Source organism: Myotis davidii, unplaced genomic scaffold (assembly GCF_000327345.1).
Source record: "Myotis davidii unplaced genomic scaffold, ASM32734v1 scaffold21, whole genome shotgun sequence".
Lineage (NCBI taxonomy): Eukaryota > Metazoa > Chordata > Mammalia > Chiroptera > Vespertilionidae > Myotis > Myotis davidii.
In genome coordinates, this window is record NW_006292573.1 from 312,235 (window position 1) to 324,925 (window position 12,691).

General features: G+C 39.0%; 2 protein-coding genes across 2 annotated transcripts in view; one reads left to right on the top strand and one right to left on the bottom strand.

Annotated features, from left to right (window-relative positions):
- Nucleotides 1-12,691, top strand: part of HECTD1 (HECT domain containing E3 ubiquitin protein ligase 1) — a 96,142-nt gene that overhangs the window by 22,440 nt on the left and 61,011 nt on the right. The window contains exons 3-8 of the mRNA XM_015565487.1: nucleotides 1,453-1,687; nucleotides 6,262-6,489; nucleotides 7,828-8,109; nucleotides 8,207-8,477; nucleotides 9,871-9,947; nucleotides 10,033-10,131. Of these exons, the coding sequence (XP_015420973.1) occupies nucleotides 1,453-1,687; nucleotides 6,262-6,489; nucleotides 7,828-8,109; nucleotides 8,207-8,477; nucleotides 9,871-9,947; nucleotides 10,033-10,131 (1,192 nt within the window). The remainder of the gene's footprint in view (nucleotides 1-1,452; nucleotides 1,688-6,261; nucleotides 6,490-7,827; nucleotides 8,110-8,206; nucleotides 8,478-9,870; nucleotides 9,948-10,032; nucleotides 10,132-12,691) is intronic.
- On the bottom strand, nucleotides 3,297-4,018 carry LOC102757997 (parathymosin-like). Its single transcript, XM_015565476.1, is given in 1 exon segment — nucleotides 3,297-4,018. A coding segment is annotated over 1 exon segment (291 nt). The 5' UTR covers nucleotides 3,931-4,018; the 3' UTR covers nucleotides 3,297-3,639.

The window sequence follows — 12,691 nt, forward strand, 5'->3', positions numbered from 1 at the left end:
TCCATGCAGGCAGAGAGGCCTAACCAATGGACACGGACAACGGGGGGGGGGTGGAGGGTGATGTGGGGACAGGGACACATATGTAATATCTTAATCAATAAAAAATAAAAAAAAAAAAAGAATTGAAGGAAAAATAATTTCACCAAAACATGGAGAACACTGTTTTGTGTTACTTGTAGCCCATATGCAGAGAGTTAGAATAATGTATTTGATGTCATATACTAAGATTTCTACTAAATGTAAATTATGGTCTTTTATATTTTAAATGTTGATTAAAATATAGGGGATATTATTGATAACTTAAAAATTCTGCTTTGATAAAACTGTGTTACTCAGGTTTATAATAGCATGTGTTAGACCAGTGATGGCGAACCTTTTGAGTTCGGCGTGTCAGCATTTTGAAAAACCCTAACTTAACTCTGGTGCCGTGTCACATATAGAAATTTTTTGATATTTGCAACCATAGTAAAACAAAGACTTATATTTTTGATATTTTATATATTTAAATGCCATTTAACAAAGAAAAATCAACCAAAAAAATGAATTTGCGTGTCACCTCTGACACGCGTGTCATAGGTTCGCCATCACTGTGTTAGACTGTTCATAGGAGGGAAGGGTAGCTAAAATTAATTATTTTAATATTGTGACAAGGTACTTTGCTAAGTGTTTAATGTATATAATTTCATTTAATCTTTATAATATCCATATAAAGTAGGGATTGATAAGATCTTATCGTTGTTTTTTTAAAATTATTTTTGCTTTTTAGAGAGAGAGGAGGAAGGGAGAGGGATAGGGAGATAGAAACTTTGATAAGAAAGAAACATCATCGATCAGTTGCCTCTTGCATGCTCTCTACTCGGCCTCAAACTAGTGACCTCTTTGTTCATGGGTGGATGCTCAATCACTAAGACACACCAGCGAGGTGATATTATCTTTGTTTTATGAATGAGGAAACAGGATCAGAAAGATTACATAGCTGTTGTTCTGTGTTTTAAACCCCAAATCAACATTTGTTCCCATAAAATTTGAATTGAAGAATGTTCCTGGCCTTCAGAAACTCTTAATGTAAATAAAGAAATAAATTGATACATTAAACAGTGTGGGCACTGTTTTTATGAGGTTTGAGGAACATGAAAGAACCACAACTATTTGGATAGGTTAGGGAGGGTTTTACAGAGCAATTGATGTTCCAGCTGAGTATTGAATAGGAATTTTTTAAACATGGTTTCAAGTTAATGCTGCTACTTTCAATAGTTTATACCTTGATATTTTCAGCAATGATGAGATTAGCATGTGAATATTGCTAGGAGATTGAAATCAATGTGAGAAATATTACCTAATACACATGCGATCCAATATGAACATGATATATTATATAGTTTTATCTATTAATATGATTTTAATGTTAATTATTTACTAATTCTAGGTATAATATGATTTCTTTTACTGCAGATGTCCTCCTCGCACTTTCTTACCAGCCCTCTGCAAAATTTTTCTTGACGAAAGTGCTCCAGACAATGTGTTGGAGGTAACAGCCCGTGCTATAACATACTACCTGGATGTATCTGCAGAATGCACCCGAAGAATTGTTGGGGTCGATGGAGCTATAAAAGCACTTTGTAATCGTTTGGTTGTGGTAGAACTTAACAACAGGACTAGCAGAGACTTAGCTGAACAATGTGTAAAGGTAAGTCTTAATTCTTTATTGGCCCATTTGAAGATCACTTAAAGAATAAAAAATATATTTTGCTAATGAAATAAAATTCTTTCCTCCATTATCAGTCTTATTTTATTGAGAGTGGTTGAGAACAGTGGAAATCACAGACCTTGTGAATCAAAGGAGGTTCCATGTGGTTTGGGAAAAGAAATCTTTGGCTAGTGTTCTAAGTGGTTAGAGCATTGGTCTTGCACTGAAGGGTTGCAGGTTTGATTTTCAGTCCAGGGCACACATTGATTGCAGGTTCAATCCCTGGTTGCAGGAGGCAACCAGTGGATGTGTCTCTTTCCATCATTGTTTCTCTCTCTCTTCCTCTCCCTCTCTTCCACTCTCTCTTAAATAAATGGAAAAAATATCCACAGGTGAAGATTTTAAAAAAAAATCTTATCTTTGAAGGAAAATTACAGGTCACTGGTAATGCTCTTCTTTGCTGCCTCAATGCTCTTTACTTCTGGTAGCTGCTAATACTTTTGATAGGTTGTCCCTGTTCCCAGCCAAAATGATATTTGTACCTGGTAGGAAACTAGTAAAAACCACCAGCACAACAGATAACACTGACCACTATTGCCAGTATCATATGAAATACTTAATATGTATTAATTAATTTAATTGGTCTAAAAAAATTTTGGGGGGGGTAATATTAGTTAATAACATTACATAAATTTCAGATGTACAGCTTTAGCCAACTCATTTAATCTTAATGACAATTTTGTATGTGGTTGGTGCCACTCATCTATAATTTCTCTTTTAGAGGTGAAAAAAAAAATCAAGCATACCGAGATTAAATGACTAGCTGGGGATGATGCACATAGTGGCAGAGCCAAGATCTGAAGATCACGCATTTGAAGATTAGAAAATCTGGTTCTAGGGCCTATGGATTTAACAATTTTGCTGTATTGTTTTAGAATTGGCTGTTCTATTCCTGGTGGGGCTAATTACAAACTCTGGGACTCTAAAAGTATCAGTATTGCACCCTGACCGGTTTGGCTCAGTGGCTAGAGCATCGGCCTGCGGACTGAGGGGTCCCGGGTTCGTTTCCAGTCAAGGGCATGTACCTTGGTTGTGACCATATCCCGAGTGGGGAGTGTGCAGGAGGCAGCTGATCGAAGTGTCTCTCTCATCAATGTTTCTAACTCTCAGTTCCTCTCCCTTCCTCGCTGTAAAAAATCAATAAAATATAATAAAAGCATCAGTATTGGGTCACTAGTTTATTGGAACTACTTGTGAACACATTTGGATTTTACATGATTCTCTTCTTGTAATTCCTGTCTTATTCTTTTTATGATTCTTGTTCTACGTCAGCAGTTTTCAAACTTTTTGTCTCAGGACCCCTTTACAAGTCTTATTGAGGACCCTTGAAGATCTTTTGTTTATAGAGATTAAATCTATATTTCCCATATTCGATAATGAAATTGATAAGTTTAAAGTATGTTTTTTTGAAGTGCGACCATTTCTTTATTAAATTATACGAAAAGGGGAGGAGTGGGGGGCAGCTGTGGGGCTTGGTCCCAACCCTGGCTCCACTCCGGCCTGGCACTAAGAGAAGGGGATCTGAAGGAGACCCAGGGACCAGGCAGGGAGGGATGGACAGGACAGAAGGCTAGGATGCAGAGGTTCCGAAGGAGAAGCTATCAGAGGAGGGGTAGGAGCAAGGGAGGAAGAGAGAAAAAAGAGGGAAAGGGGGCAATTGGGGACCAGCTGGGGAGCTCAGATGGGACAGGTCAGGAGGTGGAACAATGGCAAGTGAGAATGGAAGGGCAGTGTCTGAAAAGGTGGACATGAGAAGGCTGGGGAGAAAGAGGGTGGCAGCTCTGATGCAGGGCTAGAGCAAGGAGTCAGGTGAAGAGTGGCTGCACTGAACTGTTCCTGCCCCCATCTCCAGGCCTTGAGGGGCCTCTTTCCCCAGCCCATTGGCAGGGGGCTCATGCCGATGCCCCATTTTCTGTCTTATGCCGCTTGGGATCAGCTTCATCCTCCTCTTCAGCAGCTCTCTTCAGCGCGGTCCCCTTGTCGTCATCTTCTTCTTCCTCATCTTCTCCTTCATCCTCCTCTCTGTCCTCAGCGATTTCTTCTTCCTCCTCAGCTCCATTCTCCTCCTCCTCCACCACTTCTTTCTTTCACTCTTTCTGGCTCGCCTTCTCCACCTTCTCTTTCTTCTCCTTCAGGTCCTTGGTGCTCAACTCGGCCGCTGCCTCCACGCTCTTCTCCGGCATGGTGCCGGGCCGAGGCTGGCGGGGAGCCAGGGTCCCGGGGTGGGGACAGAGGGGCACTGGACGGCGGAAGGTGGCTGAGGCCAGAACCTGGTGCGGTTGCAGCGGTGACGGGCAGTGGTGGCCGCTCAGCAAGCTGGGTCTCTGGAAGAGGCCTAAAGTATTTTTTAATATATCTGAAAATAAACTTATTACATGCTAACATGCATTACATTTTTGAAAATAACTATTTCCCAAACAAACAGAAAATTAGAAGAGTAGCATTGTTAATTATTTTTGCAAGTTCCTTTAAAAAATGTCTGGCTTAATAGAAGAGAGCCAAATCCTCATATCTACTTCTGCATTTAGTTGGTTGCTTCACGTAATTTCTGGAAAAGTCCACTTTATACTCCTGAGAGAATGAGAATGAAAAAGACAATTATCATGATAGTATTATTATTAAAAAAGTTTTGACTTCAATGATCCCTCAAAATCATGTCTTTCTCAGACTTTGAGAGCTGCTGTTTATAATTGTTAATGTCTTGGCTTTCTGCCTTGTGGCTGTAGATTTATTTCTTTTTCTAGTCTCAGAGGAAGAGGTATCCATTTTCCTGTTTAGAGCTTTTCTCCCATATTATTCTCTTTATCACATCACTTCATGTTTCTTCCAGGGCTGAGGTTTTACTCTACTGCTTATACACTGACCTGTGTTTTCAAACTCTTTCTAGTCTGTTACACTCTACTCTCCCTTTCTCTCTGTCCTTTGCAGATTATTCTTATTTACTAATTCACTAGAGGTCTGGTGCACGAAATTTGTGCACAGATAGGGTCCCTAGGCCTGGCCTGCGATCAGGGCCGATCTTCCCCGGCTGCCCGCAGCCGGCCCCACCGCCACCGCCACCAGTCGCCCTCTGTTTGTGGGGCGACTGGCGAGGTGATCGGGGCCCTGCTTGCACCCGCCTTGGCCTGGCACTGCCTGCATCTGCCGCCACTCACCCCCAGTTCCCCATTCCCCATCAGGCGATCAGAGCCTGCCAGCTTGGGAGAGGGACGAAGAGGTTGGCGGGCAGCTCCTGCAGTAAGCGCCTGTCCCCTGGTGGTCAGTGCACGTCATAGTGACCAGTCATTCCACCGTCTGGTCGATTTGCATATTACACTTTTATGTATATAGATGATCTTCAATGGTAGTATTTCCCAAAAACTGATTTTACCTTCTTAAAACTAAACTTTGCCTAGATGGTTTCATCTCTCAGCTTTAGTGCCATTCATATATATATGCCCCTCACATCTTTATACCTGACCTCACTCTTGAGTTCTAGACCTCATATTCAAAGGCCTGTTGGATGGTTCCAGCTGAATTCATTATCTTTCATACAGGTGAACTCTTATTCTGATAATTGGCATTAACTTTCACCTAGACACTCAAGACAGAAGTTTTTGTTTTACCCTTTTTTCCACTTCACACATGTAATGATGAAGTCCTTTTCTAGTTTATTTTATTGTTTGTCCCTGCTCTTAGTGCCTTAGTAAAGCCTTTATCCTCTTTGAATATCAGTGCTTGAATTTTTACAACTGCTACACTCTCCTCATACCCCATTTCTCAGTTATTAATTGAAATTTTGATCATATTATTTCCCTGCTTAAAACATTTTTCTTACTTTCAGAACAAAGTCTAAATTTCTCATATGCCTGTATGACCTATAGACCCTATTAATTCTTTAGTTCTATCAGAACACCTTACACATGAACATAATTTAGAAAGTGAAAGTTGATTTTTAATGTTTTGATATTCAGAGTAAGAGTGAGGATGATGAATAATGTAATACTTAGCATTTATTGAAAAAAAATTTTAAATATGTTTTTATTGATTTCAGAGAGAGAAAGGGAGAGGGAGAGAGAGAAGGAAACATAGATAAGAGAGAAACATCAATCAGCTGCCTCCTGCATGTCCCCTACTAGGCATTGAGCCCGAAACCTGGGCATGTACCCTGACTGGGAATCAAACTGGCAACCTCCTGGTGCATGGGACGACATTCAACCAACTGAGCACACTGGCTGGGCAAAAAAAAAAAAAAAAAAAAAGTTTTTTTTTTTTTAATGTTTAGAATCTTCACAAACTTTTGTAAATTATTTATAGTTTCTTAGCATGCCATGTAGGTTTCATCACCTAAACCTACATTGTCCAATATGGTAGTCATATGAGTATTAAACATTTCAAATGTGGCTACCAAATTTTTTTACTCTTAGAAAATGTGGTTACTAATAAATGGGAGGGTACCGTACATTTTCTGTGATTCTAGATAATTAAAATTGAACTTACTGTATTTTTTTGTTAATTTTGTTTTACTGTTATAGGTGCTGGAACTGATATGCACTCGTGAGTCAGGAGCGGTCTTCGAGGCTGGTGGTTTGAATTGTGTGCTTACCTTCATTCGTGACAGTGGACACCTGGTTCATAAAGATACCTTGCACTCCGCCATGGCTGTTGTATCAAGACTCTGTGGCAAAATGGAACCTCAAGATTCTTCTTTAGAAATTTGTGTGGAATCTCTGTCTAGTTTATTAAAACATGAAGATCACCAGGTAAGTAAAGCACTGTTGTGTACTTTGATTTTAAAAAGTGATTTTATAGTGTCCCTTATTTATAACTATGATGCACTGTACAGGTCGTTCCATCTTCTCTTTCTCTCACTTTATATCTCTATATAGTAATCATATTTTGTTTTGGCAGTGAAACATTTTAAATTAAAAGTAATATGTGTTTGCCCTGGCCATTGTGGCATTGTGGCTCAGTTGGTTGGGTGTCGTCAGGTTGCAGGCTCAGTCACCACTAGGGGGCATGTAGGAGGCAGCCGATCGATGCTCCACTTTATTACATTGATGTTTTTCTCCCTTCCTCTCTCTCTAAAAATCAATTTAAAAAATTCTTAAAACTGGTAATGTATTTATTTCTAAAACTTAAATGTTTTAGAAATATATAAGTTTTAAAGCTACACTTGTACTCTAATTTGTTGACTCAGCACAATTTTGTTGACTTAAAATAGTTCTCAGTGAAGTAAAATAACACAGTATTTAAAATCTTATATGTGTAAACTGGTTGAATTCACATATTTGAGAAGTTAAAAGTTAACTTTTAATGTTTTTTTAACATTCAGATGTTAATTTTTAGTTGATATTTATAGGTTATCTTGGCAAAGTTTTATATCATGTTAGTTAATATGGAGCTTTTGATGTCCATCTAGGTTCTTTACATATATCATTATTAAGCTCAGACAGTGAGTTATAGGTACTATTATTCCCATTTTACAGATAAGGGCACCGAGGCCTTGGGCAGTTAAGTAACATTTTCATGTCATATAGTTAGAGTGTGAAGCCAGGGTTAAACTCTAGACAGATTGTAAGCCTTAATCTCTTTGCTACAGCTGTCTTTCTTATAGTATCAGTATTGAAATAAGCAGTATTAGCCCTTTTTATTTAGGGGAATTTAAAAATTTTTATTTGTTGATTGATTTGCGGGGGGTGGGGGAGGGCGGGGAGAGAGAGAAAACAAAACACCCATCTGTTCCATGTATTTATGCATTAATTGGTTACTTCTTGTATGTTTACTGACGGATTGAAGCTGCAACCTTAGTGTATCGCAGCAGTTCTCAACCTGTGGGTTGCGACCCCTTTGGCGGTCAAATGACCCTTTCACAGGGGTCGCCTAAGACCATCCTGCATATCAGATATTTACATTATGACTCATAACAGTAGCAACATTACAGTTATGAAGTAGCAACGAAAATAATTTTATGGTTGGGTCACAACATGAGGAACTGTATTAAAAGGGCCAGAAGGTTGAGAACCACTGCTCTAAGCAATTGAGCTACCCTTCCAGGGCCTAGGTGAATTTTATCAATATGCATATTCTTTACACATTAGGTTTCGGATGGAGCTCTGCGATGTTTTGCATCACTAGCTGACCGATTCACCCGTCGTGGTGTTGACCCAGCTCCATTAGCCAAACATGGATTAACTGAAGAGCTCTTATCTCGAATGGCTGCTGCTGGTGGTACCATATCAGGGCCATCATCAGCTTGCAAACCAGGTCGCAGCACCACAGGTGCGCCTTCCACAGCTGCAGATTCCAAATTGAGTAACCAGGTATCCACAATTGTAAGTCTGCTCTCAACACTTTGCAGAGGCTCTCCAGTAGTAACACACGTAAGAATATTTTTGAATTATATTTTTAATCTTTCAGAAAAAGTGTTTTTATATAATGTAAATATATTAAACTCTTTTATCCTCATTCTCTTTCTAGGACCTCCTGAGGTCAGAGCTTCCAGATTCAATTGAGAGTGCATTGCAGGGTGACGAAAGATGTGTGCTTGATACCATGCGTTTGGTTGACCTTCTTTTGGTGCTATTATTTGAAGGACGAAAGGCTTTGCCAAAGTCTAGTGCTGGATCTACAGGCAGAATCCCAGGACTCCGGAGATTGGATAGTTCAGGAGAGCGCTCACATCGGCAGCTTATAGACTGTATTCGAAGTAAAGATACCGATGCCCTTATAGATGCAATTGACACAGGAGGTTGGAAAACCTTTTCTCATATCAAAAAAACAACTAAGCCCTGTCCGGGTGGCTCAGTTGGTTGAGTGTCATCCCATATAACAAAAGGTTGCTAGTTTTATTCCTGGTCAGGATACATAGCTAGGTTTTGGGTTCAATCCCTGGTCAAGATGCTTACAGGAGGCAACTGATCGATGTTTCTCTCTTTCTCCCTCCCTCCCCCTTCTTCTCTCTCTAGAATCAATAAAACATATCCTTGGGTGAGGATTGAAAAATAAAAAGAAAACTGAGATAAGGACTTATATAGGCATTTTCTAGTTTCTAGATTTTGGACAGTATTTTTAGCAATTGTGCCAGATAATGGCCAGAACCCTTCAATAATCTCTCTTCTCCCCATGTATATAAATATCAGTCTTGTATGTGGTAAGACCTTAGTAAATGCTCCTTCAATGAGTAAATGAAATTTACCCGTTTTATTGCCAGAATGAGATCATTGCCAGAACTAGATCATGCCAATTCTAAGGTGACTTACAGATTGAATTTAGGGCTGTTATATTCTCAAGGTTAACGAATTTGGCACAAGTCAGTTATAGTAAATTTTTTAAGATTGCTTCATGAAGTTATGAATAAAATATAAATTGGTGAAAGATGCTTCATGGTCATCAGACTTGTCTTTTGTGTTCTTTTTAAAACATTTTTAAAAATTAATTTTTAGAGAGCGAGGAACATCGATTTGTTGTTGCACTTATTTATGCATTCTTGGTTTCTTCTTGTATGTTCCCTGACCCAGGATTGAAACTGCAACCTTGGTGCATCAAGATGTTTCTCTAGCCTTGGCTAGTATGGCTCAGTTGGTTGGTCATCATTTCAGGCACTGAAAGGTTGCTGGTTCGACTTCTGGACAGAGCACATGCCCGGGTTTTGGGCTGGATCCCCAGTCGGGTGTATGCAGGAGACAGCCAATCAATGCAGCCAATCAATGTTTCACTCACATTAATGTTTCTCTAAAAATGAATAAGATTAACAAACACGACACTAACCAACTGAGGCACCTGGCGAGGGCCTATGTTATTTTTATTAAAAATGGGGATTTGTTTCTTTTCCATAGGTATGGCATTAGTTTAGTACCCTATTGAGTTGTGTTATGTATTAATTTTTTTTTCATTTTTGTCTTGTTTATTTTTAAGGGTTAAATCCTTATAAATCTTAAGTGGCTTTTAAAATTTTAGAATACTTTTTCTTAGCAGAATTTATGTTTGCTGATTATTAACTACGCTATAGTTGATCTAAATGTTTAAAATTAGCTTTGTATTTAGTGATCATTAATAATCTTTAAATGGCTCCCACTTTAGAAAAATTCAGTATTATTTTGTTGGCTTTTAAAAAATTTATTTTTTCCCCTTCAAACTTCTAGCCTTTGAAGTAAATTTTATGGATGATGTGGGTCAGACTCTGTTAAATTGGGCCTCAGCTTTTGGAACTCAGGAAATGGTAAGCTAACAAATAATAGTTAATGTTTTAAATCAAAGGTAGAAATATTAATAAGGCAACTTTATGATTCTTCATCATTTTACAGGTAGAATTTCTTTGTGAAAGAGGTGCTGATGTTAATAGAGGTCAAAGATCATCATCATTACATTATGCTGCATGTTTTGGAAGACCTCAAGTAGCAAAGGTAAAGTCCAAGTTTTTAAATTATTAATTTAATATTTGACACATATATGATTCCAAAATTAGAATGACATAAAAACTTTTATTCCGTTATGTCATGTTTTCATGCCATCTTTAAAAAAATTTTTTATGTTTATTTTTGCCAAAATCTGTTTGGATGTTTATTTTTAATTGATTTCAGAGATGAAGGGAGAGAGATAGAGAGATAGAAATATCGATGATCAGAGAGAATCATTGATTGGCTGCTTCCTGCATGCTCCCTACTGGGTGGAGGATGGAGCCCACAACCTGGGCATGTGCTCTTGGCCGGAATCGAATCCAGGACCCTTTAGTCCACAGGCCGACGTTCTACCTACTGATCCAAACCAGCTAGGGCTCATGCCATTTTGATTTACTCCATTTCCCCTTGCCCACTATAGATAAGCATTTTTTTAAATTTCTTGTTTATATCTTTTTAACATTTTCAATACAGATACAAGCAAAAGTATGTATGCTTATTACCACCTTATTTAAAATGTAACATATACACACTGATCTATACTTTTCCTTTTCCCTTTAATAATATAGATTGAAAACTTTTCACAAAGTTGGAGAGCTTTTTTATATCTGTGTATTTGCTCTGTGGATGTATTGCAAGTTTATTCAGCTACTCACTTAATGCTAAACTCTGGTTGTTTCCAGTTTCTTACTCTTGGCAATGAATAACTTTTGTACCAGCATACCTTGGAGATACTGCAATAATGAGAGCCATAATCCTTTGGCTGATGGAGAGTCTTGCTTTCCATTTGCAAAAAACACAGTATCTGTGTAGCGTAATAAAGCAAAGTGCAATAAAATGAGGAATTCCTGTACATTTTTTTCTATATTGTGTCTACTTAATAGTAAATCAAATATTCTGTTTGCAGAATAATCATTGTGTATATATAGATATGTATATATGTATATATAGATATATGTATCTATATATACATATATAGATACATATCTATATATACATATATATATATTTCAGAGAGGAAGGGAGAGGGAGAGAGAGATAGAAACATCAGTGATGAGAGAAAATCACTGATTGGCTGCCTCCTATACACCCCCCACTGGGGATTGAGCCTGCAACCCAGGCATGTGCCCTTGACTGAAATCGAACCTGGGACCCAACACTCTGTCCACTGAGCCAAACCAGCTAAGGCAGAATCATACTATTTTTGACTCTTGGTTTACCAAAACAATTTGGAGAGTTCTTTTTACAATTAGGAGAAATTGAGGTTCAAAGAGGTCAAATGGTAAGGATTGAACCAAGTGTTTTCTAGGTCTCTAGAATCTTATTGTGAAGTAATTTTGCATAATGCAGTGTTAGTTGGCAACAACATCAGGCACACCTGGATTCAGTCTTAGCCCATTAACAAAAAAGGCTGTATGGCCTTGGCAAGTTTCTTAAGTTTAACTTGCAGTTTTATCAGTAAAATGTATATATACTCCTAGCATGATTATTGTAATAACTAGAGGCCTGGTACACAAAATTCGTGCACTCAGCGAGGGTGAGGGGGCGGGAGTTCTTTCAGCCTGGCCTGTGTCCTCTCGCAGTCCGGGAGCCCTTGAGGGATGTCCACCTGACAGCTTAGTGGGCCTAAGTCAGTAGTTGGACATCCTTAGCAGTGGCAGGAGAGGCTGTGCTCGACAGCTGTGAGCCTGGCTTCTAGCTGAGCGGTGCTCCCCCTGTGGGAGTGCACTGACCTCCAGAGGGCAGCTCCTGTGTTGAGCGTCTGCCCCCTGGTGGTCAGTGCACATCATAGCAACTGGTCCTTCTTTTTGGTCGATTTGCCTATTACCCTTTTATTATATAAGATTAGAAAAACGAAAAGCACTTAGTATAATAGTTGGCCCATCAAAGATAACTCAAATTGTAGCTGGTTTATTGTCATTTTTACACTATTAGAAAATTTTTGATGGTACCTTAGTTTTTCAACCTGGGAAAAGTGGTCGTTTCAAGCTTGAATTCTGTCAGTTTGAATTAGTTTTTAGAGAGAATGAGGCTTCTAAGGGTGCTAAAAATTTTGATGAGCCATTTTCTTTTGCCCTTTACTATTTTAAAGTTATGAGTGGTTGAGTGAGAGAGATGGAGCCAAGTGAATTGTATCTAATTGATACAGCTATAGCTAATAGCAGCTATAGCTTGCTATTACTGACAACTAGGGGCCTGGTGCACGAAATTCGTGCACTGGAGGGCGGGGCCCTCAGCTCAGCCTGCCCCCTCTCACATACTGGGAGCCCTCAGGGGATGTCCTATTGATGGCTTAGGCCTGCTCCCAGCTCCCCTTGGAGAGCGGGCCTAAGCCGCAGTCTGGCCTCCCTTTGTGGGAGGTGACTGGGCTGATCAGGGGAATGCTGCAGCCACTGCCAGTTACCGTAGCCACCAAGGTTTTTTCATCAACATGGACTCCAGTCCCTTCACCATGAAAAAAATGACAATTTTCTTTAGGCATTTTCAAGATGTGTCTTTCATAGGATATAACATTTCTTTATTATTTTTTTATCCTCACCTGAGGATATGTTTACATTGATTTTCA